This window comes from Parus major, chromosome 10, assembly GCF_001522545.3.
Source record: "Parus major isolate Abel chromosome 10, Parus_major1.1, whole genome shotgun sequence".
NCBI lineage: Eukaryota > Metazoa > Chordata > Aves > Passeriformes > Paridae > Parus > Parus major.
The window spans coordinates 1366299-1392626 of record NC_031779.1 but is presented as its reverse complement, the minus strand read 5'-3'; the positions used below and the strand labels follow the sequence as shown (position 1 = coordinate 1392626).

The window sequence follows — 26328 nt, the reverse complement described above, 5'->3', positions numbered from 1 at the left end:
AGGAGCTGGAGAAACACAACTCCTCCAGTGTGAGCACACAGTGCTGCCTTTGATAATCCCCCAGAACAAACCTTGGCTGCCTGGCTGGACCAGCCGAGCCCCGAGGGCAGCCGTGCGTGGCGCTGCCCCAGGCAAGCCCCCGGTGCTTTGAAATGTTGGAACGTTGACTCTGGCTGGGTTTTCTGTGGGAGGGCAGTGCAGGGAGGGCAGTGCAGGGAGGGCTGCAGGGGTGCTGCTGCTGCTGGTGTCCATGGGCTGTCTCAGCCTCTCTCTGCTTGCAGAGATCTGCCTGCTGACGCGCGGCCGGCGCACGGCCAGCGTGCGCGCCGACACCTACTGCCGCCTCTACTCCCTGTCTGTGGATAACTTCAACGAGGTTCTGGAGGAGTACCCCATGATGAGGAGAGCCTTTGAGACCGTGGCTCTGGACAGGCTGGACAGGATTGGTGAGTACAGGGGGGAGTTTCCTTCCTTAGGTGCTGCCTTGGCAGCTCTTGCCCCGGCTTGGTGCTCAGTTCTGTGCTGGAGTTGGGAAGTGAAGGAGATCCCAGCCTGGCCTTCCTTTCCAGCTTCAGCTCCCTCAAGGACCCCAATCTAAACCTACTGGAGGTAAGTTGAGGTTGGATATTAGGGAGAAATCCTTCCCTGTGAAGGAGGTGAGGCCCTGGCACAGGGTGCCCAGAACAGCTGTGGCTGCCCCTGGATCCCTGGCAGTGCCCAGGGCCAGGCTGGACACTGGGGCTTGGAGCACACTGGGTTATTGGAAGGTGTCCTTGCCCATGGCAGGGGGCCTGGACTAGGTCAGCTTTGAGCTCCATTCTGACCCAAACTGTTCTGGGATCCTGTGGTTGTTACAGCTCACGTCAACCCATCCAGTCCTGTGGGAGACACAACCTGTGCTGCAAAGATCCTGTTCAGGAGTCTCCTCCCCAGCTAAAGACCAGCATAACATTCCTTGGTCACAGCCAAAGGTGTTGAACAGAGAGGGATGAAGTGACTTGTGCAAGGTCATGCCAAGAAGGCTGCAGAGCTGAGGAGCGTTTTGGGGTCCCAGTCTAACTCCTGTAGCTCTTATCCATCCCTTCACAGTGCTTGCATTCCCACTGCTTTCTGCATGGGAAGCTCAGTGGAGCTCTGGGCACAATGCAGAGGGCCAGGAGGGTGATGAGGTGAGGGGGGTAGGGACTAAGCTGGCATCCCAGCAAGGGGTGCAGTGCCTCTGGGGCTTCTTCTGCCAGGAACATTTGATTCTGTCATCTCATTACCTGCTGCAAATCAGGAGTGCAACCCCTGAGAAAAAGGCTCTGGGCTGAGGCACAGTTTAGCAAAGCCCAGGCTAGTGAGGCCCTGGTGGAAGTGGCAGTAGGCCCAACACTTGGGTTATTTCAATGAAGCTGTAGAAACCACAGAGAAAATGTAAAATCAGTGCAGGGATGGGCCAGCTTGGCTTTATTTAAAGTTCTTCAGGTCTGGGTGCTCAGTGCTGCTCAGCTTTCCAGCCTGGTGCTCTCTGGGACTGTGGGATCAGGTGGGCAGAGCCTCCTGTGCTTCCTGTCCTGTGCTCCGTGCCCCTGCACACAGAACTGAAATCCATGGAAAATTCTGAGCCAGCACAGAGAACCTCACGTGCTTCTTCCCCAGGGAGAACTCTCCTTCCACAGACAGCTGCAAATGTCAGCATAAGGTCACAAGGTGACACAGAGCAAGTGCAACAACAGGCCCTGTGCTGCAGGGCTCTGCCACAGCCCCCCCTCCCATCTGCTGTGCCCTGCTTGCCCTGGCAGTGCCCCTCGAGAGCTGCCTGTCCCCTTAACCCTGCACCTCAACTGTCGGGAAATGGCTCCTCCACAGCCCTTTGTGCCCAGCTCTCCTCGGCTGGAACTGCCCCACAGAGCCGCTCCTGGAGCTGGCAGATCCCATGGAATTCCCTGTTTGTAAATAAGGCATTTCTTCCCTTCCTCTGGAATGTGCACAACACAGAAGGAGCAGTGCAGTAGTTGTGTACCAGCCTGTGACTTCTGAAGGAATTCAAGGTTCCTGCGTTCTGCTGAGACTCTCTGGAAGTGCAGGAATCAGTTCTGGAGGACTGAAGTTGAGCAGCAGCAATTCTTGAAAAGCAGGGATGAACAGAAGCTGGACCATTTTTGCTCCTGTCCCATCCAATTCTGGATCTGTGCACAAGGAGGAAGCAAATGGAAGCCTCTTTCCAAGTCACTGGTGCATTCACTGCCCAGGTGCCACTCACTCCTGTCCTTGTGCCACTCACTCCTGTCCTTGTGCCACTCGCTGCCACAGCGAGGACAGGAGATGGTTCAGAGGGCCCTGCACTGTTCTGGTACCAGGGTAAGATCCATCCAATATTCCCCCTGTGCATTGAGGGAGCAGGGAGGGGACTCTCAGCCCATCCAGCCCCATGAAGAGAGATGTTTATGGGATTTCTGACCACTGGGGCACTTGGAAAGCGTGGTCTAAGAGTTGTGGGTAACAGAACAAGCAGGCAGGGGCTCAGCCCAAGCAACAACAGGAGCAGGACTGGTTGATGGAGGCCTGATGGGGCACTCCCACGGCAGGGCTGAGCAGTTTGGAAGCAGTGGGTGGGCACAGGGGAGGAGAGGGGCCAGAGCCCCCCAGGCTGTGCTCCCGTGGCTTCCTGCAGAAACGTGGGCTGTGCACAGAGCTGTCAGGCAAAGAGCTGAGGGCTATCCTTGAACCTCTGCTCTTCCTGGGAATTGATGCTGGTGTCCTGCCTGGATTGGGCAGGAAGGGGTTCATCTCCATCACTTGACAGAGGCTGGGATGCCACAAAGATCTGTGGCCCTGCCTGGCTCTGTGAACTCCTCAGCCTGCAGAATATCACACACGTGACACTCGGCAGGCTCGTTGGAAGGCTGCCACTCAAAGAAACTGGGCTGATCACAGATTAATGATCATTTTCACCCTGATGAAATCAGCCCTCTTGCTTGTTCCTGCCCAGGCTGTGAAGCTGTGTGTGGTGTTTGTGAGTTGCAGTGGTGCTGTGCTTTGTGCAGTGAGTAATTCTGTCTGGAAGCGCCCCAGTTTGCCGTGCCCCGTTACATAAGTCACACCATTCTCTTCCTGCCTGCCTTTGAAACTGGCTTCTTTCAGTGACCACTGGAGCTTAAAATTAGATTTCCACAAGTATTTTCACTTGTAAAACACCACCACTTAAATGCTCATTGAAAGTCAGCCCAGCACAGGTGGTGAATGCTGTCAGACCAGGGCCCAGGAGCAGCGGGGATGATGCTGTTCCACTGCTCCATGTGCTCTGATACATCCCAGAAATGCCTGCCACCAGGTCCTCCCCACCCACAGCAAGGTCACTGCTGAGAGCTGAAAGCCTCCTAGGAGCCAGAGGTTTTTTCTTGTTTCTTCTTCTCTTATTTCTTGTTTTCATTTTCTTCAGGAATTTTTTGCCACATGGTTTGAAATTAGTTTCCTTTGAATGCCACTTGCACATGTTTTGATACAGGAATCCCAGTTAAGCAGAGGATTAAAGATGCCTTGAGTTTCCTCCAGGCACTGCAGATGCTAAAAAAAAACAAAGAAAAGCCAAAACAACACAATTCCAGCCTCTAAATATAATTTATGATATTATTGCAGTATGAGAGTGTCTGTTCAACATACTACAGCAGTAGACATTTTAAAAGCTTTGTCTATAAAGAAGCCACAAAAATAGCTGTTCCCAAACTTCTCGTGACCACATTTGTGCAGATGAGAAGCTGCTGGCTTTGCAGCCCTGCTTGTCCAGTCCTGAGTGATCCCTTGGGCTGTGCTGGGCCAGGTGAGGCAGCGAGGAGAGCGGCTGGGAGCGGTGCCGAGCTCTGCCACGGATCCCCTGCTCATCCTTGTGCTGCCTGTGCTCCCAGCCTCAGTTCTCATCCCTTTGCAGGGACACTGACACTCACAAAGGGGAGCGTGGATGTTCCAGAGCTGCTCCCTTGGGAAAGGATGACACTGAACACAAATAACTCCAGCCAGGCATGCTCAGCTTTACACTTTAACCCAATGAAGGCCCAGGTTTGTAACCCCCACAGACCTGCACAGGTGAGAGGAGCAGCGTGGCCTGGCCATCAGGAGGTAAATACAGAGATACAGAAGCAGTTCTTATTTGAGGCTGCTGAGCCAGTGCTGCAAGGAAACAAGTGCCTGTGGCCCAGGCATGCAGAGGGTGTGGCATCTGGGACAAAGCTTCCCTTCAAATTCCCAACCCTTGGCACAGGTGGGGTTTCTTACCCAAATCCTGAGAGGGAACACAGCTGCTCCTTGTGTGGTGTCCACTCTCATCACCTGAATAACCACAAATGGAGCTGCCTATTGTCAAGGTGAAACAGGAGGGATGGGACCAGCTTGCTCTTGTAATTGATTTATTGCTCAAGTAGCCAGATAAGATAATAAGATCAGTCTGAAGGTGTGAGATTTGGAGAGGAACAACAAGTCAGCCATAGCTCATGGGTTTCTTCCTCACACACCAATATATAACATTTTGGTCCAACAGACAATTGACACAAAACTTGTTTCTACTTAATAACCTCTCCCCTTTGCCTAATTCTGCCACACTGCCTCTGTCTCTTAGCCAATAAACTGACAGCTCATGTACCCACACACACTTCTATTATGGCTTCTAGATCCTTAACCTATCCTATAAGTCACATTATTAGAGTTTAAACTTCTCAATATTTTAATTTCTTACTTACTGAAGGCATATTCTTACAACTATAGGAATGTAAGTTTATCATTTTTCTACTTTGTGTCTGTGTACCTTTATCATTACATTAACCCAAGCTCTTTCCAGGGCTGCAGCTTGAACCCTTCAGCATCTGTGGAAGTTTCTATTTCTCCATTTCTCACAGTCCATGAGGAATCAAAGTTCAAGTGCCACTTGTGCATTTCTGTGGCTGGAAACCCTCTCCCTCCAGCAGCACAGTGTGGGGATCTGGGTTTGTCAGCAGAGAGAAAAAGGCTCTCGTTTTTGTGTGGTTTGTCTCTCCTGAGATGGCTCAGGTGAGTCACACCTAGCCCAGGGTGGCAGCTTGCACTTGAGCAGGAACTGAGTATCTGAATTTTCCTGCTGGCCTGGACTGGGGGCATTTTGTGTTTAGCCTAAGGAAAGGGGTCAGTAACTCAGCAGCCACGGGGGAATGTCAGTTCAGCTTAGTGCAGGGGCCCTGGCAGCCCTGCTCACCTCACAAAGTGCCATTTCTCCTGTCACTCCAGAGGGGGACACAGCCCCAGCCCCCCCAGGAGGAGCAGTGTGGGGTCCTGAGGAGCTCTCAGGAGCCCCATCTCTGACCTTGACCTTGCTCTTTGCTGTCCCCAAAGCTCTTTGCCATCTGCATGGAGATAAAACACCTGCTCAGGTAATGTTTTACCCTTCCAGCACCTTTAGAAGTCATTTTCAACCCTCTTTTTAATCATATGAAGAAGGAGCTGTTCACCAGTGACACCTCTCCTCTTGGGGGCCTCTCCCTGCCTTGAAGGCATTCCAGGAGCTGTCAGCAGCCAGCCCACACTTCAGAGCTGACAGTGCCAACGTGTTCAGAGTGTCCCAGAGCAGGTCCTGTCACAGCTGTCAGCTCCAGCAGGGCTTGGGGGGCCTGCAGGGACCTTGGCACTGGTCCCACTCAAGGAGAAGGCTCCTCTTTACTTCAATCTGCAGTGATGAGTGAGAGCCAGGAGCCCTGAGGGTGTCCCAGCCTTGGGAATGCCACTCACCTCTCCATGGAGAGTCACAGCTTCCCCAGCTCTAGATATTCCATTTTTGAAATTATTTTTTTAAAAATTTTCATTCTGCAAAGCTCTGTGTGAGGAGTGGGAGGGAAGAGCTTCATTTATCTGGAGTGTAGCTGTGCTGAGACTGATGAGCTATCGTTATTCCGTGTGTGTTGGACCTGCAGCAGCGGGGCTGTGCTCTGGCTGTGCACAGGGATCCCACCCATTTGGGGGATAATTCAGGTTATGGAAGAGGGGGAGCAGTCAGAGAGAGGCCTGAGCTGCACAGGGAGGGAAAACTTCCCCTAGGGAAGAGAGGAATTGTGCATTTCAAAGGTAGCCCCAGAGTGAAGAGGATCCAGCAAGGGAGAAAGGGAAGGACGGGATGCAGGGAGAGCTGCCCTGGCAGGTGTCACAGCTCGCACATCCATGGATTTTCACAGCCAGCCTCTCGGGGATGTCACTCCGAGTTTCCAGAGCAGGCTTGGAAGTGTTCTGAGGATGCTCTTCGAGCTGATCCAGCTGGCTTTGCTGAGCTCTTTGCCAAGGGCTCCTTAATTCCGAGCAGAAACCTTCCCAGAGCAGGGAACTCAGCTCAGCGGGCTCCACCTGCATCTTCCCAAGAGGGAAACGGCCCATACTCGGGAGCTTAAGCATCATTTTGAACTCCCTGTTCCAGCTCATTTCCCTGGGCACACGGACCCTGAGACCACTGCAGGAGCTGGAGCAGCTCCTCCCCTGGGGGCTGAACTCCTGCAGGAGACAGCTCGGGAACCCCCGGCGAGGGAGCCACAGCCCCAGGGCAGTGCTGGGATGTGCAGCCAGGACCCAAACCCAGCCCTGGGGGCCGGCAATAATCGGTGGAGACCTGAGAAAAGCGCCCGTGTGGTGGGAGCAGCCACGCTGACAGCAGGGCAGAAGGCAGCCTAATAAAATGAGATTATTTCAAATGCATGCAAATTCGGAAAGCAGTTTAATGACCTGAATTCTTAAAGTGCAGCCAGTGGGCTCGGAGAGAACTGAAAGGAGAAAGGAGCAGAAAGTCACAGCTAATTTCCCCTGTGTCTGGGCAGAATTTTAACAACAGAAAGCTAATTTTGATTGTTTGATAGAAGAATTATTGTTGAGTGCTGGCTCCTTTTATGAAATCACATGAGCATTTCTCCCTGTTCTTTTGTGTGCTGTCTAGAGTTGAGGAAAATCTGACTTTGCAGTTCTTAATTAGGGGAGCAACATCTGTTTGCTTCGTTTCCATAATTTTACATACCCCACTCCAAAGCACCAGGAGCTTTGCTCTGAACACCTTCAAGGCTCAGGAGCGGCTCCCTGTGGGGGCAGAACCTCACCTCAGGGGCTGCCCCAGAGCCAAACCCATCAGCTGCATCCCCCTCCTCCTGGCCAGGGGCTGGGACTGGGAATCCAGAGCAGGAAAAGGGCTCGGGAGCTGGTTCCTCAATGCCATGAGGAGGAGGAATAATCTCAGCACCACTCTTGGCCCACTCCTCATGCCGGTGTCTGTCTCGGGCAGCCCTGCCAGGGAATGTTGTCCCAGCAAGATTCGGGGCCTGTTCCCATCTGGGGCTGGTGGGAAGCAGGGTTTTCTCCAGAAACAACCCACAGGGTTTCTGTTGGTGTGTGGAAACACTATGTAAATGAGGCAGTTCATTCAAATGGGGAAGTCAATTAATTTTTCAGTTTGTCAACCAGTTACAATTTTGAAAAATGGTTTTGAAAAATTCCTCTCCCCTTCCATGGCTGGAAGAACATTTTCAGTTATCTTCTGCAGTGTTCTGGAGGAGAAATTTGATATTTTCTTGGCAAAGCAGAAGAGAAGAATGTGACCTAATGAAACAGTTAATAGAGGCAAGCTGGGCTCAGGAAAACAGTGAAGCATAATGTGATTTCAAAGGAAAAACTGAGTGTTCTGGTTTAAAAAACAACAAAAAGGATCATTTCAAGGTTTTTTACTGGTATTACTTCATCAGCTCAACACGAGCCCAGGGAGCTTTGATCAAACCATTTCCAGTAAATGTTGGGCACGTTTGGAAAGCCTCAGCACGGTCTGTGCCAGGGAAGCTGGGGCTGGGAGCCATCCGGGCTGGTTTCTCCTGGGAATCAGCGCAGGGATCACCCCAGAGGCACAGCCAGGGCACTGGAGGAGTGGGATGAGGTGTGGTGAGGCTGCTCTGGAGTTTTAGGAAGCTGTTCCTCGCTGCCTGCTCCGGCCCCTCGCCTGTGCCCGCTGCTCTGAGGCCAGCGTGTGTCCCAGGCACAGCCTGACCTTGCAGTGCTGCAGGAGCTGCACATGGCCCATGCTGGGATTTGTCCCTTCAGCTGCAGAAGGGCAGCAGAACGAGTCCCTCTGGGAACGCTGCAGCTGAATCCCTGCGGAATTCCAGATCCTCACCTGCCGGCTGGAGCCTCTGCTCTCCTCTCACCCTGTGTGTCTCTGAGCTCTGTGGCAGCTCGTTTCCCGTGGTTTTAGCACATCTGGGCAGGAATGACTCTGTGTGAGGATGTTCGGTGACCTCCTGTGCCAGCCACTGCCAGACCCTGTTGGAAGGTGACCCTGGGGCTGGCTGTGGGAAGGACTGGGATCTGTCCTGTAGGGGTATCCAGAGCTATTCCAGTCCAGCATACAACAAACAGCCATTGGAGAATTCCTACACGTGCCCCTGGAATGACTTCAGCAGCTCCAAACTCTGCTTCCCTGCCTTCCTTGCCTTTCCTGCCTGCAAACCCTGCCTTCAGGATCACATTCTTCCAGGCTAGGATCTTGCTCCTAGTGGGAAAAAAAAGCCTTTCTGCCTTTTTCTTTTTTGCAGGGAGTGATTTGCAGTAGGTAAAACAGCAAAGCATTGAGCATCCCATCCCATTCCCCACAGCAGCCATGTCCTGGCTGCACATCCAGGGTCAGAACTCTGGCAGCATTTCCAGAGCCCTCAGAGCCACCCTCTGTCCTTTGTGGGGTGACAAAGCTTCATTTGAGACAGGGAAGGGAAGGAAAAACCTTCAGCACGTTCTTGCAGTTACAGTCGGATTGTGCCTTCCTCTTCTACAGCTCAAATCCCTGTCTGCTGTTCCTCCTGCGAGGGAAGGGAACACTTGGGAACAGCTTCCTTTGTCCCTGAGCTGCCTCCTCAGCTGCTGTGAAATCACCTCTGTTTGGAATGTGCTGTCCTTACCGATGTTCTTCATGGGGGTGTTTTCTGTGCTTTCCATGCCTTACAGCAAGAACTAAACACATTTTACCTTCCCAGCCTCATGGGTGGAGTGACGGGGATCTCCCTCCTATTTTACAGTTTCCTCTCTATTGCTGTGCAAGAACTGTTTCACCTTGTTCTGCTGGTGAATTTGGAACTCAGTGAGTTCTATCTGAGACTCTGCTGTTTCAGAGTGGCTTTTTAGGAGACCGGGGTGCCACCTTTCCTCTCCAGTGTTATTCCAGCTCTCTCCTGCCAGATGTTTGATTTTCCATTTGGCTGGAGTAAGAGGCATGTCCTTAAACTCTTGCTCTTTTATCTGCTGCACATTTAAAAGCTACATCATGCACTAAAAAAACTAACAGCCATCTGGATGTCATCTAGATGTGCCTCAGATCATAAAGATCTGAGAGTTGGCTGGGTGGGATCAAAAGGAAATTGCTCTGGTGCCAGGCCCTGCCCTGCCCTGGCTGGCTCTGTCCCCTCAGCCCAGGAGTGCATCCCTCTGGTGCCAGGTGCATTCCCAGGCTGGACAAATCATTCCACTGCATTTTCCAGCCCATTGCAAGGGCAAAGAGCTGAGTTAAGCCCTGGATGCAGGCTGGGAATCGAGATGGTGCTCCAGGGGCACAGCCGGGTTTGGACAGGAGCTGCAGGAATGCCTGAGGGTCTTACCTGGCCCAGCTGAGCTCACCAAGTCATAGAATAGAACCACAGAACCATTCAGGTTGGAAAAGGGAAATGGGGCAGGAAGCTCCTTGGAAGCCCCCGGTGCTCTGCCACCCCACAGTGATCCTTTCTCTCCTCCCTCCCTCCCTCCCTCCTCCACAGGCAAGAAGAACTCCATCCTACTGCATAAAGTGCAGCACGACCTCAACTCGGGGGTGTTCAACTACCAGGAGAACGAGATCATCCAGCAGATCGTGCAGCACGACCGGGAGATGGCTCACTGTGCCCACAACGTGCAGGCCGCCGCCGCCGCCGCCTCCACTCCCACGCCGGTCATCTGGACACCGCTGATCCAGGCGCCGCTGCAGGCCGCCGCCGCCACCACCTCGGTGGCCATCGCCCTGACCCACCACCCGCGGCTGCCCACGGCCATCTTCCGGCCCCCCGTGTCCGTGCTGGGCTCCCTGGGCCAGCAGCCCAACCAGACCCCCAGGCAGCTGAAGAGATTCCAGTCGCTCATCCCGTCCGCCGGCCCCTCCGCCGTGGGCTCCCCGTCCAGCACCCCGTCCCAGCTGCACACGCCGGGCGCAGAGACCCCCTCGTCCTCGTCCTTCCACATCCAGCAGCTCGCCGGCTTCTCGGCCGCCGCCGGCCTGGGCCAGTTCCAGGTGGGATCCCCTCTGGGGGGCTCCGGCCAGCCGGGGCTGAGCAGCACCTCCTCGGTGGGGCTGAGCCAGCTGCAGAATGCGCCCTCGGGGTCACCCTTAAGTGCAGCTCAGCCCCTGCAGCAGCAACAGCAGCAACAGCAGCAGCAGCAGCAGCAGCAGCAACAGCAGCAGCAGCAGCAGCAGCAGCAGCAGCAGCAACAGCAGCAGCAGCAGCAGCAGCAGCAGCAGCAACAGCCAGCCCTCTCCAGCGGTGGATTTGGGCACTTCCAGCAAGCCACAGCCAGCTCCCCATCGACATCCCTCACCCAGCTCTCATCAAACTCCCCCCCCAGTCTCCTGAACCAGTTCCAGCCCACCACGAGACCACTGCAGGGGGGACAGTCACAGCAGCTCTCGGGCAGCGGGACCCTGGGGGGAATGAACCACTTCCAACACCCTCCTTCTTCCAACTCTCCATCCTCCAGCCTAAGCCAGCTGGCGCAGGCCTCGGGCGGGCCGTCCGCGGGCCTGTGCCAAACACATCCAAGTGCTTTAGGATCTCTGACTGGAACGATAGCCCAGCTCCACCAAGAGCGGCCTCCCTTCGCCTCCGCGTCCCCGCTGCAGCAGCCCGGCGTCGCCTCTCCCTGTTACACCCCTTCTGGCCTTAGCCCTCCCAGCCAGAGCCCGGTGGCCAGCAGAACTTTCCAGAGCGGCCCGGCGGGCGCCTCGGGCTCGCACGGCTCGCTGCTGCTGCCGCAGCCCGCCAGCCCTCCGGCCCAGCCGCTGCCCGGGCGCGGCGCGGCGCCGCCGGGACGCCTCAACCAGGACATCAAGCTGATTTCTGCGTCCCAACCCTCTCTGCCCCAAGAGCTGGCTCAGACGCTGGGCCACCACAGCTCTCCTCATTCCTCTAGAGAATCTGTTTCCAGCTTCTCCCCTTTCCCTGGCGGCGGGAGCGGACTCCTGGGGAAGCCTTGCAGCTCCATCCCCGGGCGGGTGACGCTGCCGCGCCAGATGTCCTCAGGTTCTCTGCCTCAGCCGCTGCTCTTCGGGGCCGCCCTGGCTGCGGCCGGCCGGAAAGAGTCCCTAGTGCTCACGGGGGATCTGGAGCCCGTCAGGTCCAAACTGCCCTCCAATTTGTGAGGACTCCTGCAGGAGCTGCTCGTGCCAGCTCTGCCCTTCGCTTCCTGACGAGTTCACCGAGAGATTTTTTTCCTTTCTTTCCCCCCCACCCCACCCCCAGCGCCGCTCCTGCTTTTTTCTTTTTATTTTCCTCCATTTCTTTTTGTTTAGGTTTAACCGTGCTTAGAAACAAAGTGAAAAACAAGAAAAAAAAAAAGAAAAAAAAAAAGAAGATAACCAGGTATTCTTAGAGCTATAGATTTTTGGTCACTTGATTTTATAGAATATTTTAATACACAGGAAAAAAAAAAAAAGGATACGAGCAAATTTAATCCAACGAGGTAACGCACAGCCGGGGCGTGTGCCTGAGCTGGAACACGTGAATGAGCAGCCATAGAAGCCACCAAAAAAGGTTTTCCTGTTGAGACAAAGACCCGAGGTTGACACTGGCCCGTGGGGTCAGGCCTGGAGCTGGTGTTTGCAGAGCAGCCCTGGCTCTGCCCCAGCTGTGACCCTGGGGCTGGGCACGTGGGTGGCACAGGGGTCCCTCCCTCCCTCCCTCCCTGCCAGGCACCTCCTGTGCTCAGCAGCTCACAGAGCAGCCGGGAAGGGACAAGTTCACTCTTGAAGACCCCTTGAGGGATCTCCCAAGGGGCTGAGGTTTGGGTTGGACTCCAGCTGAGGAGGATGAAGGTGACCAGGAGCTGGATGGGCCTCGCTGCGGATTGTCCCTTTCTTACTGCACTGATGCTCCAGTGGGAGCAGGAAGCAATCCCTTGTAAGGCACAGTGGGGCCAGGGATGAGCCCTCTGTGCTTGGGCAGTGGGAGAAGCCCTGGCTCTGCCAGCACACCAGGCAGGAGGCCCCGAGCCTCAGCCTCTCCTGGTGTGTGCAGAGCACAGGAGGGATGAAGGAGGAGGCAGTGCTGTAACATCCCCTCTGTCACTCCAGTGTCTCGGTGTCCGTGGGTGACTGATGTGAGGAGAACTAGAAAGGAACTGAGCAGTGGGGTGCAGTCCCCAGCCCTCCAACTCCTTAGCCCAGGACAGCGTGAGGCATCAGGACAGTTCCAAGATTTACAACTCTGTTTTTACCATTAAAACCAGATCAGCCCAGAAATTTGGCCAGCCACGGTCTGTGCTTGTCCCCTGCTGGGGGAACCGAAATCCTTTGTTTGATTTCACCAGCAATAAGAGCCTGCAGCTGCTGGGCTCCCCCTGACAGCCTGCAGCGTCACCGGGCACGCCTGGGGCACCTGGAGCTGGGCTTTGGGCTCCCTGACTGGGCCGGGGACAGAACGGGGCCAGCAGCGCTGGGAAGCCACAGCCTTTACCTCTAGGGCAGCCGTCTCCTTTTGTGTCACTCCATCCTTCCTCTGTCTCTCTCTGTTTGGGGTTTTCTTAGGCCAAGGGGTGTCTGTGGCCACCTCACCGTCCGAGTCAGGTGCTCAACTTTTCTAACACTGGTTAGAGACACATCCAGCCTCCCTTTGTCCCCGGCTCTCCGGGCCCCAGCCCTCAAGGGGACACAGGACTCCACTCAGCAGTGCCAAAAATCTTCACCACACCAGTCCCGAGCCCCTGGAGCTCCCTGTGCCCTGTCCCCAAAGCCTGGCTGGTTTTTATACCGAGCTGTCTGCAGAACTCTCTGCCACGTGCCTGCACTCTGAATGTTGCATTCCTGGGCACTCCTGCTTCACCCTGCTTTGGTGGCTCCCAATTCAGATGTGATCGGCTTTGGTCTTCCTTAAAGGGTCAGGGGAACTCTGGAAATGCTTTTTTTACTGGCTCCATACAGCTGTGTCTGTGTGAGTGTGGGAGGGTGAGCGTGTGTGTGTGTGTGTGTTTGTATAGATTTTATAGATGTATCTATATCCACACACCTGCTTTTCTATCTGTAGGGTAGTCACACACATCTGTAGTCTATTTATGCACATGTGTCAGCACACACACACACACATTTATATATATATATGTATATCCTAGTTTTAAATTACATGTCAGTTCTGACCCTCCTGCAGGGCTGATTGGCAGGTGACAATTATAACCTCTAGATCCTGCTTTTCCAAATATGTACAGGTTCATCTTGAAACAGGAATTGGAGCAGACTCACAGACCCTCTCATGTTTTCAGAGGTACAAGGAAGACTCCCAATATCCTTTTCTGTTTTTTGGGGGTTTTGAGCAAACCCTGTGTGCCAGAGGGCCCCTGGCCGAGCACCTGGAGAGCTTGGGGGGCTCCTTGTGGGGCTGGGGGGAAAGGCCTCCAGCCCTCCTGGGTTCCTGTCCCATGGCTGCTGCACTGGCCCCAAATCCTGGCCACCCTGGGGCCACCCAGCCCCTCCTCACTGCGGGACATCCTCCTTGGCTTTGCTTCCCTCGGGGATCTTCTTTGGGTTTCCAGCTCTCAGCACTGCAGTAGCCAACATTGAGTTATTCTGACTGGACCCCAGTCAACACTAGGCTTGTCTCAGTAGGTGGAACTATATTTATTACTATTATTATTATTATTACTATTATTATTATTATTATTATTATTATTTTTTGGTTTCTTTTGGGGGGAAGGGAGGGGAAGAGTTCTAGGGGTGGGGTTTGCAATATAAAACACACAATAAAAACCTTAGTAAATAAAAATGTGGAAAACCCACCCCTCTGCCTTGCTGTCTGCTTCACGTGGTGAGCTCCAGGCAATGTGAGACGAGCTTTAAAGAAGAAAATCCCATTTCAGCCCTTTGCCTTGCCCTGTCTCTATTTTCCTGCTGCCTTTGGAGCTTTGCCAGGGTGTTCACCACCTCACACGTTCTCAGACACTGACAGGAAAAGTTTAAAACTTCCACCAACACCTGAATTTTCACCTTGCCAAGGGAGAAACCAGGCAGTTGTTTGCAGATGTGTGCAGGAAAATCCTTCACTTGGATGCAGACCTGGAAGCTGTGGCTGCCTGTGGGACCCCTGGAGAAGGAGACAGGACAGCCCCTGGCAGCAGGACAGGGACCGAGCCAGGAGTCGCACGGGGAGGAGGGAGCTGGAGGAGGATCCAAGGCTAGGAGCTGAAGCGTTTTAGGAAGGTAAGGCTGGCCTCAGCTCTGAGCTTCTGTCCACTCCTGCAAGGCCCTCTCCGAGTCCAAACCCACCTGGGAAGTGACTCCAGGTGGGTCACCTTGTCCTGGAGCTTCCACGAGGGGATTCAGGCACTGCAATGTTGGGTTTGCCTTTTGGAACGGCTTTTTAAGCCAGGCTGTTTCTGTGCTGTTCCTATTACAGAGAGAAGGGATTGTTAGCCCTGACCAAGCCAACATTGCTTTTAGAATTAAGATTTCACAGAAGATTTGTAAACTTGCAAGGTTGGACTGGAACAAAATCCAAGTCTGGAGCTCTCAAAGCACACTTGGAAGGCCTGGCTGGTTCAGCACGTGGCGATGCCTCCCTGCAAGGACTTCACAGTGCCCTGGGGTGATCTGGCTGTGGGGGAAAACATCCCCAGACACTAGAGCCAGGTCAGCAGGGTGGGTCTGCCCCCTCATCACCCCTGCCCACCCCACAGAACCTCAGGATCCCTCCCCCAGTGTGGGGGAAAGGCAGGAGCAGCAGCTCTGGCAGCTCTTTGCCCAGTCCCAGGTTTGGGCAGGGCTGGAATTCATGGGAATTTCAGCCTTATCTTGGGAGCCTGGCCCAGCTGTGCTGCCCAGCCCTGGAGAAGAGCTTTGGGAGAGGCAGCAGCTCCCACACTCACAGTTCTTGCACCCTGTGGGAGAGTTTGGAGTGTTGGAGCCAAGAGAACCCGACAAATGCCAGCAGTGCACTGGGACTGGTCCCTGCAGAGCCAGCCCCGGGCAGGAAGGAAAGTGATGCCCGCAGAGAGAAGCAAGCTGGGGCTCAGCTCTCGGGAGGAGGTTTTTCCTCATCTCTGCAGCCTCCCTGAGCTCTGTGATGGAGCAGCAACCTGGCAGGAGCCTCAGCGCTGCTCCCCAGCCACTGCCACCATCCCCCAGAAAGCCCCCACTGGGGCTGGGCTTGTGCATGCCCTGGCTGAGTCCTATTTCATCTCCTCTGCAGATCCAGGGATCTCCCAGCTCAGGCACCCTGCTAGGTACTCCTGGGAATACCCAGAAGGAAAAGGGAGCCGCATCTTTTTCCGCCCTGCTGGGGGAGCCGTGAGAAAGCTGGGAATGACCCCTCTAAAGTGACCAACACATCAGAGTGTGTATTTTACCTAAAGTAAGGAACAGCAGCTGGAGACAGAGCTGGCACCTGGTGAGGCAGGACCCTTCCCTTGGGAATAGTTCCCTGCCCAGCGCTGCATCCACATCTCCAGGGCCCAGAGGGCTCAGCTGGGACATCAGGACCACGGGAGTGCCAGGAGAGGGGAGGGCAGCCCGCGGCAGGATCCCGGGAGCCGAGCCCTGTGCCAGGCTCCAGGGTGGCTGGAGCACGGCGATGGAGCACGGCGATGGAGCCCAGGAACGGGGATGTGCCGAGGAGCGCTCCCTGTTCCCTGGAGGCGCTCCAGAGCCTCCTTCCCTTCCTTGTCCCTCCAGCCTGGCTGCCGTGACCCGAGCCCGAGGTGGGATCCCTCCCTCTGCTCAGCTCGGTCATTCCCCTCGCGGTGGGGAGGAGAAGCAGGGCAGGGCAAGCTGCAGGCCGGCTTTGCCCTCAGGGGTTGGAAGTGATTCTGCAGCAGCTTTTCCTCATCTCTGCGGTTCTTTAGCCACGTTTGTCCCTTGCCCCGCGTGGAGAAATGCTCCACTCCCACTGTGGTCCCAGGTTTCGTGTGTGCCTTTGGCCCCCCTGTCCCGGTTTCTCAGCCCAAATCTGTGCTCAGAAACCTGCAGAAATTAAACGAAGCTGCTCAGGCACGTTGTGAGCGGCCCTATCGTCTCCTGGCAGAGGTGCAGCCTTGGCTGGGGCCTGTCCCGGCAGGGGGAAACCCAGGGGAGAAGCTGGGACAGCCCGAGGTGGCCAGGTCAGAGCTCAGCACCTCCTCCTGTGCTCCCCAGGGCCTCGGGGCTCGGTGTCCCCTGCCCTGTCCCCACCTGTCCCTGTGCCCTGCTCCCTGGATGGGCAGGGGGGCTCCAAGCCTGCTCTCTCCTCTCGATGGAGAGAGGCTGAATTTTAGCCCGGGTTTATGTACATTGGTTTTGTCACATCATTTGCAGAGGCCCCGGACATTCTGCCTGACCAATTCCAGCGCCCTTTGCCTAAGCCGCGCTCTGGCTTTAATGTTTTTAATGGAGCCGAAGGTGGTGCCATTAGGGAAAATTAAGGGAACAAAGCCCTGGCTTGGTTCTGCCATTTGCTTCCCCTTCCAGCATCCCCGCAGCCCCCAGCCCACCCCGATCACCGGCGGCGCTGCTCCCTCCGCTCCTTTCCCAGCTCCCGATGGGAACAGACCCCGGCTGGAGCCTCGCAGGAGGCGGGGATGCTCACACAGAGCTCACACAGAGACACAGCGGCTCCCCGGCTGAAAGCGGGAGCTCACCGTGCTCTCCCGGCTGTCCCCAGCACGGGCAGGAAGGGGTTAACAACTTCTGCACGGAGCGGCCGAGCCCCTTCCCCTCCCCGGGAGCCGCGGTCCTGGCGGTGCTGCCAACTAAGAGAGCCCTTCGGGGTCATCCCCCTCTTCCTTCCCACTGCGTGTCTCCCCCGGCCGCTTTATTGGGGGTGGGAGCGGGGCTGGCTCCGAGGAGCCCGCCTGTGTCCCCTGCAGCCCCCCGGTCCCTGCAGCCCCCCCGGGCCCTGCAGCCCCCCGGGCCCAGCCAGCAGTGCCCGCTGCCCCAGAACAGCCCTGACGGATTCCCTGGAGCACAGGAGCTTTGGGAAGGAGGGACACGGGCACATCTGCGCTGCCAGGCAGGAATGAGTCCCTCGGGCAGGAATTCACCTCTCCCCGCTGTCTCACACCCCTCTTGTGACAGAGATCGGAGCGGCAGGACAGCTCGTGTTTCAGGGCCCTGGGAGCCCTGCGGAGGCTCTGGGGCTCGGGACGGGCACACCCAGCTCCACAGGGATGCTCAAGGTGTGGCTTTAATCCGCGCTGCCACGAAAGCTCCATCCCACAGATCCAGCAGGAGCTGCGGGTAGGAGCTGGGACACCTGGAGCCACTGGTGGCACAACTCACACCTTTTGTTCCTCCCCGTCTCCAGCAAAGTCAAACCTTAAATCACAGAGTTTGGTGAAAGTGGTACAAAACCAGGCAGAACCAGGAAGACACCAGCCTCGGGTGCTCTGGAATATCCCCTGGGAGCCCGTGAGTCACTGCGGGCACTCAGACTCCACTTCTATTTATCTGGTGATACTGGTTTTTGTTGGATGGGTTTTATTACATCCCAGCGGTTTTCACAAGGCAACCTCGGCGGGGAAAGGCTGTCCCCACTCCAGCTCCCATCCCATTAACACCCCACTGTTCCCTGCCCCCTTTCCAGGCAAAGCAAAGCCCAGATGGGTGGGCAGAGACAGCCTCGGGCAGCTGGGCTGGGACTCAGGGAAATGTCCTGAGCCTGGAGATGGGAAACACCTGAGCTGGAGATGGGAAACACCTGAGCTGGAGATGGGAAACACCTGAGCTGGAGATGGGAAACACCTGAGCTGGAGATGGGAAACAAACACCTGAGCTGGAGATGGGAAACACCTGAGCTGGAGATGGGAAACAAACACCTGAGCTGGAGATGGGAAACACCTGAGCTGGAGATGGGAAACAAACACCTGAGCTGGAGATGGGAAACACCTGAGCTGGAGATGGGAAACAAACACCTGAGCTGGAGATGGGAAACACCTGAGCTGGAGATGGGAAACGCCTGAACTGGAGATGGGAAACGCCTGAACTGGAGATGGGAAACGCCTGAACTGGAGATGGGAAACACCTGGGGACTGTGGGGCACAAGCAGGTTCCAGTTTGGCTTCTCTCAGTCCAGCTCCTTGCAGCGACCAGCAGGAAGGAGCAGCAGGAGCTCCTGTGTCTGCCTGGGTAGGAGTGGAGGGGTTTTGGGGGGATTCACCACCTGAGCCCCACCTTTTGGGCGTGCTGCTGGTCCTTCTAATTCCTGACTGCTGGGGCAGCTGTGGGGAGAGGCTGAGCTCTGTCCCCCTGGCCACTCCTGCTTCTAGCTGGGGCTGCTCTGGGGGACTTGGTTGGGGTGGAAGGTTCTGGAAGGTGCTGGATCTGGGAATTGGGCTGTGTGCCCCGTTTTTAGGGTCTCGTCTGTGCTGGCATGTTTGGGGCCAGGACTGGACAACATTTCCTCCCCCCCAGCCCCATGTCTGGGGCAGCCTTGTCCTTTTTGCTTTCCCCACCCTCCCAGCACTGCCTGCACCTGCCCAGCTTTTCTCGCTTTTTTTCCCAAGAGGGAAAACGGCCCCACTGAGGCGTGTCCAGAGCTGGGCAAGGGAGGGCTGGAATTGCTGTGGGGATCCAGGAGGGAACGCAGCCGAGAAAGGCCCTGTTCCTGCAGCCTGGCCTCGGCACTTGGGGATGCTGTGAGGGCTCTGTGCCCCGCAGGAAAAGGTGGAGAAATCCGCAGGAGCAGGAGCAGCCAGGCAGGGACAGAGAGGGGGGGCTGGGGAGGGCTGGACACGGTCCCGCTGCTCCTTGGGACAGGGCCACCCCCAGCCAGGGTGACCCAGAGCCAGCCCTCGAGGCTGGGGGTGCTGGGAGAGGGTTTGGGATGGCGCCGGGAGCAGGAACCCTGGGAAGGTTTGGGTGGCAGCTGCTGGCAGCAGAGCCGGGGCTGTTTGTCACCGCAGCGGGGGCAGCGCAGCCCCCGGCATCCCCGCCGGGGGGATGGACCGGGGGATGCTGTCACCATGGACACGGGCAGCGATGGGCTCCGCTGTTTTTCCAGGAGCACCAGGATGCCGGGATCCCGGGATGGGCGGTCGGGAACCCGGCCATTCGGGGCTTCCACCGGGAAAACTCCTGCCCGGGCTCCCCGCGGCGTGTGTGACCCCAGAGCTGTGTCCGGGAGCCCCAGCCCAGCCCCGTGTCCTGCAGGGGATCAGCACCTGCCTGTGCTCGCTGAGAAAGGGCCCCGCTGAGCTCGGGCCGGAGCTTCCCGCACCTCCCTGGATGCTCCAGCTCCGCCTGGGGCGCTGCCAGGACCCTCCTCCTGTTCCCCTCAGTTTGCAGCCAGGGCTGAAACCCTCGCCTCGAGAGGAGATCGGGGGAGGTGGAGCCACCGCCAACCTGGAATGACCGGAGGGAGAAAGGGGCTCAGCCAGAGCTCCAGAAGAGGAGCCTGGGCCAGCCCAGCCTCCCCTCGCCCGCAGCCCGCCGAGGGTGAGTCCTGCGAGTGATGATTTCATTGCCACATCTCCGGCTTGTCCTGTTTGGTTCTCGCAGCCTCTGCAGCAGCTGGAGAACATCCCTGGCTGCAGGGTGTCGTGTCCAGGGCTGGCCGTGCCTGCAGAAGCAGCACCACCCCCTGTCCCCACGCCGCTGCGTTTGGGTGCTAAAAAAGAGCTGTGGTGACACTGCCACCGTGCCCACCCCGGCCGGCAGCTCCCTGGGGCTGCGATGTTCCGAGACAGCCCTGGGGAACGGGGGTTCCTCCTGAGACACCACCAGGGAAAATCACTGCCCAAAGCTCCGTGGGAGCCGTGGTCCCTGCGCCTCTGGAGAGAGAAAGGCAGCGTGTGCTGCAGGAGCTGGAATTGGGAAATAGTCAGGAAAAGTTGATTATGGATTATTAAGGGACAGGGATCGCATTGCTGTCCTCCTGCAGCTGCCTCCAACGCTGCCTGGGGAGAGGGGAAAGTGCTGCTCACAACGTTCCCCCACAGCAAGGAGGGAGCCCCCAGTGCGGGCTGAATCCTGCCTGGATTTTAGTTTGTCCCTGGCACTCTGTGGCATTGGCTCTCCCTGTCCTTTCCCCAGGCTGGCTCTGGGGGTGTTCTCCACTCTCCCACCTTTGTGCTCGTGTTCCCGTGGCTGCCGAGGGCCAACTTGTCCTGTCAGTCCTGCGTGTTCCCCTCAATGTGCCCGGGCTCCACCACACCCAGAGCTGGCAAAGCTGCTCTAGGGGCAGGGACTTTGTTGTGTCTGGAAGGTTCTGGAGAGCCACGGTGCAGCTCCAAGCTTGGCTTTCTGGAGTCACACGGGGCAGATGTGTAACCTGCTGGAAGCCCTGTGGTGTTGGGAGAGCCCTGATCTCACAGAGCCAGGCTGGGAGAGCTGGGGGCGCTCACCTGGAGAGGAGAAGGCTCCAGGGAGAGCTCAGAGCCCCTGCCAGGGCCTGAAGGGGCTCCAGGAGAGCTGGGGAGGGACTGGGGACAAGGGATGGAGGGACAGGACACAGGGAATGGCTCCCACTGCCAGAGGGCAGGGATGGATGGGATGTTGGGAAGGAATTCCTGGCTGTGAGGGTGGGCAGGCCCTGGCACAGGGTGCCCAGAGCAGCTGGGGCTGCCTCTGGATCCCTGGAAGTGTCCAGGGACAGGCTGGACGGGGCTTGGAACAGCCTGGGACAGTGGAAGGTGTTCCTGCTCATGGCAGGGGTGGGATTGGAATGAGATGAGCTTTAAGGTCCCTTCTACCCGAACCATTCTGGGATCCTGCAAAAAGCTGCAGTGGTTCGGTGTTTTTGGTAGAAGCTGTTGAGTTGAATCACCCTGAGCTGCTGCAGAGACGCTTTTACTGACACGAGGGAGGTTTTGGACCAAACCCAGTCTCAGTTCAGGTGGAGATGAGTGGCTGCTCTTACTGGGCAAAAGCCTGCAAATGTTGCCCAAATCTATTGCAGGTGTTTGAGACAACCCTCGGTTCTGGGTCGGAAGCCAAAGTTTCCTTGGCAAAACTGGGATTTACAGCTCGAGTAAACTGGGATTTACAGCTGCTGCCCCTCGGAAGCAGCAGCAGCTCTGCTGCGGGTCCCTCCTTCCCTGCAGGAGCCGTGCGAGCGCTGCAGCCTCAGCAGCGAGCCACCGCTGCCACCTGCTGTCCCCCCGGGCTGTCCCCCCGGGCTGTCCCCCCGGGCTGTCCCCCCGGGCCGTCCCCGGGCTGTCCCCGGGCTGTCCCCCGGCTGTCCCCCGGCTGTCCCCGGGCTGCGCTGTCACCCCCGGGCACGGCCCCACAGCTCTCGGTGGAGCGCAGGGCTGGGGGGCTCAGCCTGGAGGCTCAGGAGGGACCTTCTTGCTCTGCACAGCTCCCTGACAGGAGAGGGCAGCTGGGGAGATCAGGCTCTGCTCCCAGGGAACAAGGGACAGGACAAGAGGAGACGTCCCCAACCAGGGGAGGCTCAGGATGGACATCAGGAGGAATTTCTTCTAGGGCAGCGTGGTCAGGCATTGGAAGGGGCCACCCAGGGATGTTTGGAGCCCCCATCCCTGGAGGTGTCCAAGGAATTCCTGGACGTGGCACGAAGTGCTCTGGCCTGGGAACGAGGTGGGGTTTGGACTCCATGGGCTGGGAGCTCTTTTCCCAGCTCAGCTGTTCCGTGTGAATCCTGGGCTGTTTTGTGTTGGAAGAGCTCAGCTCTGCCCTGGGCCAGGACTGGAGGTCTCTGAGTCCGGGCAGGAATTTTCTGCTCTCCCAGAAATATTCCCGTTTCTCCCCTGGGCCCCAGCCCTGACACAGCTGAGCTGCCCCTGCCTCGCTCCAGGGCCAGGAATTTAAGGTCCCTTCCATCCAAACCGTCCTGGAATCCCACAAAACGCTGCGATGGTTCAGGGTTTTTGGTAAAAGCTGTTGAGTTGAATCAATAAATTCCAGGAGGGAATTCTCCAGGAGAATTCCGGGGTCCCTTCTCCCCTGGGATGAGCGTGGGGAAGGAAGGAGTGAGCAAAGGCTGGGAGGGACGGAGCAGGGCTGAGACATGGGCTGGCACCAAGGAAAGAATTACTGCACTTCCCAATCCACATCCTGAAAGTGCAATAGCCCACGGTTATGGGATTATTTTTCCATTATTTCCCAGTTTATTAAGGCTATTATTTGTACTTCCATCGATTTGAACCCCCTCCTTCTCTGCTGGCTAATTAAAAGGTGATGTTTTCACTGTGGAGCTCTGGAATAGGGAGACAGGAAGATGCTCCAAGTTCAGTGTGTGCACAAAGCCTGAGGGAGGGAGAAGAGTTCTCCTCCAACCCACAGCAAGGGAAAAAAGGGTGAGTAAAACCCCAAATCTGGTCACTGTACTGATTAGGAATAATTAAACAAACTCTCCAAGCAGCCCAGGAGTTGATTGGATTAAAAAAAGTGTATTGGATGCCCAATACAAAATAATAAACATGAAGTTATTAAAAAAAGCCATAGAGGATACAGCAAATACTACAGAAAAGCAAAAAAATTGTACAGAAAGGTCGACATCTACAGCAGTCCTTGAAATTCTTCTACATGAGAATCATAAAACAATGTACAGGTTTGGTTTGTTCCTTTTTCCCCAAATGTCTGAGGGAAGCTGTCACTGCACAGCTGGACTATGACACTACAAAGATACACAATGTTCCAAAGTTAAAATCACAGGATATGTAAGAAAACGTAGCATTAAAATGTGAAAAAGTGCAATACAGATTGTACATTGAATTGAATAAATGTTTTTTTCTTTTTTTTTTTTTCTCAGTTTAACCTTAAAAAACCAACTTTGAACAGTTGTTTTAGCATTAAAAATATTCCCCCTCCCCAAATTCAATGACAATATTAACATTCATGGTGTTCTACATTAGGAATATTCACAAAGGCCCCCAGCTGGGAATACTGTGTGTGTAGGATGGCATTTCTTTGGGTATAGGTAAAAAATAGGTGAAGGAACAGCTCCACACCCTCCCTTCCAGGCCAGGGGCTGGATTTTATTCTTTAAATACATGTTCTGTAGCTTATTCTGCTCTGAATTGTACTGATTTAAAGTCCAGACGTTAATTATCCAGGTGGCCCACGCTGCTACAATTTATTGAATTCCCTCCCGTCCCTCAATAATAAATAAATGCAGGAAATGGCCTGGAAATGACACCAGAGTCCAGGAAAAGAAAGGGAGTGACTCAATCCCTGCTCTCCCCAGGGATTCCGTGGCTCTCCCAGTGACAGGAGTGGGAGCCTCAGCTCCAGCCCAGGGCAAGCAAAGGAAGCAAAGTTCTTTTTGCCATTTCAGTGGAAATCTCCTGGCAGAGGCACAGAGGAGCCAGAACTTCCCAAATCCCAGCCCCTGAACCATCAGGAAGTTTGGGATTCCTTTTACCCTGGAAGTGAAGTTGCACAGGTGGGCACTGGCAGCTGGCTGGAGTTTCTCTTTCTTAAAATTTTTCTCATTTTACTGAACTCCAGCCCTTTTTTTTAATGCAGGGAAGGACAGAGCCAGGCAAGCACACAAAGAGAGAAAGAAAATCCCTCTTCCCTCCCCTCCCTGGAGCTCCCTGTTCCCTCTCCTCCCTTTCCAGGTCTGGGAGCAGCACCTGGGTCACCAACACTGAGTTTATTTTCCCATGCTTTCCAAAGTGTAAAAAAATGCATTTTTGCCTTGTTTTCAGGGTTGCTGTTGGGATGGCCTGGGACCCTCTGGACACTCAGTGCTCTCCAGCAGATCTGGGGTGTTGGCAAAGGGAAGATGCTGAAGTTCCCCAAGCCCAGGGGGCTCAGCCCCAGCCCTGCAGCCTGGCTGAGCTCTCACTCTGCTCTTCCAAGGCTCCTGATCCATCTTTAAACCAACAACAACAAAACAGCTGCCAAAAGGAGCTTCCTGTAGGGTCACCTGGACAGGAGAGCCCCCATTCCCAGGAGGAACTCTGTTCCTAAAGGAGCCTCTCCCTGCACTCAGTGACCAGACACACAGTACAGCTGAAGATGTTTCCTTGCTCTTCAGTCTTCCCAGTCACTGGAAAAAGACAGGAAAACAACAGGAATGAACCCTCCCCAGGATCCCCCTCCCCTTCCCCAGCTACTTCTCCCCCACTCAAAATATTGAAACTGCACAAAAAGCGACAAACAAGGCTCTCCAATTACACCTCAATTCAAACAGACCGGGAATCTCACAGTGATGAGAGGAGAAAGTCAGGCTTTTAATAATTATAATATAAAAATAATAAAAAAAGCTTACAAAGAGCAGTGCAGCATCCCAAAAGGCCATGGATTAACTGCCAGAAGGGGACGTAATTTTACTCAGAATAAAAAACAAAACAGAACAACCCACACTGGCAATGAATTTTCATACACAATAGAACAAGCAGTCAAACTTCAGCCTAAGCTGTGGAAAACAACAGTTTCTCCCTTTTTTTTTATTACAATATTTTTTTTTCCTTTTTATAAAAAAAGATAAAATAAAAACACAAATAAAATTGTACATAAATGCCAATGTCCAACACTGAAAAGGCAGGGCAATCACACCACTGAGACAAAACCTGACCAGAAAAAAAACCTAATGGCGAGTCCACTTTGCTTTTGTCCTGCTGGATCCCAGGCGAGGCTCATCCCGCGGGGCTCCGCTGCAGGACAGGGGGTGACCTGGGGTCACCTCCAGCTGCTTCCTCTCCTCCTCCCTCCATTGCTCTCGTGTGCTGTCCCTCTTTCTGGGTTTTGTTTTTTGTTTTTTTTTTCTTTTTTCTTGATTTTTTTTTCCTTTACTCTTTCCCTCTGTACAATTCCTTGTGTTGCAAGGCTGAGTCCGAGACAGGCGGCGCCGCTCACGCCGTGGTGATGGCATTGAGGTCCTTCATGAGTCCTTCCAGGTGGGCCATTTCTTTGGTCAGCTCGTCTGGCTCGTAGCTCTGCGGGCAGGGAAGGGGGAAAGGGTCACTCCCACAGCTCTGGGGCCCAGCAGGAACCTCAGGAAGCCCCTGCTGCAGCTCCTGCCCCTGCTCAGCACCGAGCACCAGCGCATTCATCACCATCGCACCACTGGTAACGTGGCACAGCCCCCTCTGCCAGGCAGGGCAGCTGTGACTCACAGCTCCACTTTTCCTGCCTCAATCCCTGCCTTTGGACCAAGGCAGGAGGTTGAGCAGGATCTCCCCTCTTCACAAAGCTGCTTTGGGATCGGGATAGCTGCTAAAGCCACGCGATTTTAGGCTCAGCTGTCTCGTTTCTGTCAGCGCTGTGGACAGACCCCGTGGTCTGGCTCGTCCCCAAACCCTTCCTGAACAAACCCTTCCCAGTTCTGAGCATCCCCAGCCTCCTGCAGCTCCTCCTGCTTCATTTCAACAGCAAAGAACTTCCAGTTTACCAAACCTCTGCTCTGTACAGTCCTGTGCCCAACACATCATCTGCCAACTCCTTACTCAGTGAGTAAACCCATTCCCTAAACTCATTCCCTAAACTCATTCCTAAAAACCCAGAATTAATTCAAAACACTGCCCAAACCTGAACTCTGTATTTCAACTTATTTACATTTTAAGACCCATAGTTGAACCAGTAATTTAATTTAAACTGTTTTTTTTTTTTTTTTGTGCTGACTCTACCTGGCACTTAATATATTAATTAATTAATGAAAGAAAGTATTAATGGCTCTATTTAAATATTACAAATTAGCTGAGGAGTATGGGTTTGGTACTGACCAAACAAAATGAATAAAGCCAGAGTGACAGGAGCACAAGAGGACACCAGATCAAGTTTCCAGACCAGCACATAGAGAAATAAAATCAGGAGAGTAAAAAACAAGTGACAAAAGGAGAATGAGGGGAAAAGAAAACTGAATTCCAAATGAGCATTTCCTGTAGCAGTGATGCAGCAGTGAATATTTGAATATTAACAGGTAAAGGCCACAGGAGCAACTCCTTGGCTTGCAGTTTGAAAGGAAAACAGCTCTTCCAAAACATTCCTTAAAAGCCACTTCCAAAGCAGCCCAAGAGTTGGGTGCACCCTTCCCAAAAGTCAGGAAACTTTCCTGTGAGAATTTACAAACAGATTTGGGAAGATGGCTTGGAACACACTGGCATTAATGTCAAATGTTCCATGTGCAGTGACACTGGGAATGCTCTGCAGAGCTCAGGGATGGCACTGGGAGTGCTCTGCAGAGCTTGGGGATGACAATGACACTGGGA

General features: G+C 54.9%; 2 protein-coding genes and 1 long non-coding RNA gene across 10 annotated transcripts in view; 2 read left to right on the top strand and 1 right to left on the bottom strand.

The window, feature by feature from the left end:
• Positions 1 to 11519, top strand: part of HCN4 (hyperpolarization activated cyclic nucleotide gated potassium channel 4) — a 128279-nt gene extending 116760 nt beyond the window's left edge. For both annotated transcript variants that reach the window (XM_015638892.1, XM_015638891.3), the window contains exons 7-8: positions 282 to 446; positions 9765 to 11519. In XM_015638892.1, coding sequence (XP_015494378.1) covers positions 282 to 446; positions 9765 to 11395 — 1796 coding nt within the window. In that variant the 3' untranslated portion in view covers positions 11396 to 11519. The remainder of the gene's footprint in view (positions 1 to 281; positions 447 to 9764) is intronic.
• Positions 11520 to 11544: 25 nt separating this feature from the next.
• Positions 11545 to 23064, top strand: LOC117244960. The gene is made up of 2 exons (XR_004498992.1): positions 11545 to 19645; positions 22346 to 23064. It is a non-coding gene; the product is annotated as an uncharacterized LOC117244960 (long non-coding RNA).
• The window catches only part of NEO1 (neogenin 1), a 159606-nt gene continuing 155818 nt past the window's right edge, over positions 22541 to 26328 (bottom strand). For 5 of the 7 annotated variants that reach the window (XM_015638883.3, XM_015638884.3, XM_015638885.3 and 2 more), the window contains one exon: positions 22545 to 25056. In XM_015638883.3, the coding sequence (XP_015494369.1) occupies positions 24973 to 25056 (84 nt within the window). In that variant the 3' untranslated portion in view covers positions 22545 to 24972. Of the gene's footprint in view, positions 25057 to 26328 lie in introns of all 7 variants that reach the window. The other 2 variants (XM_015638888.2, XM_015638889.2) reach the window with 1 other exon arrangement.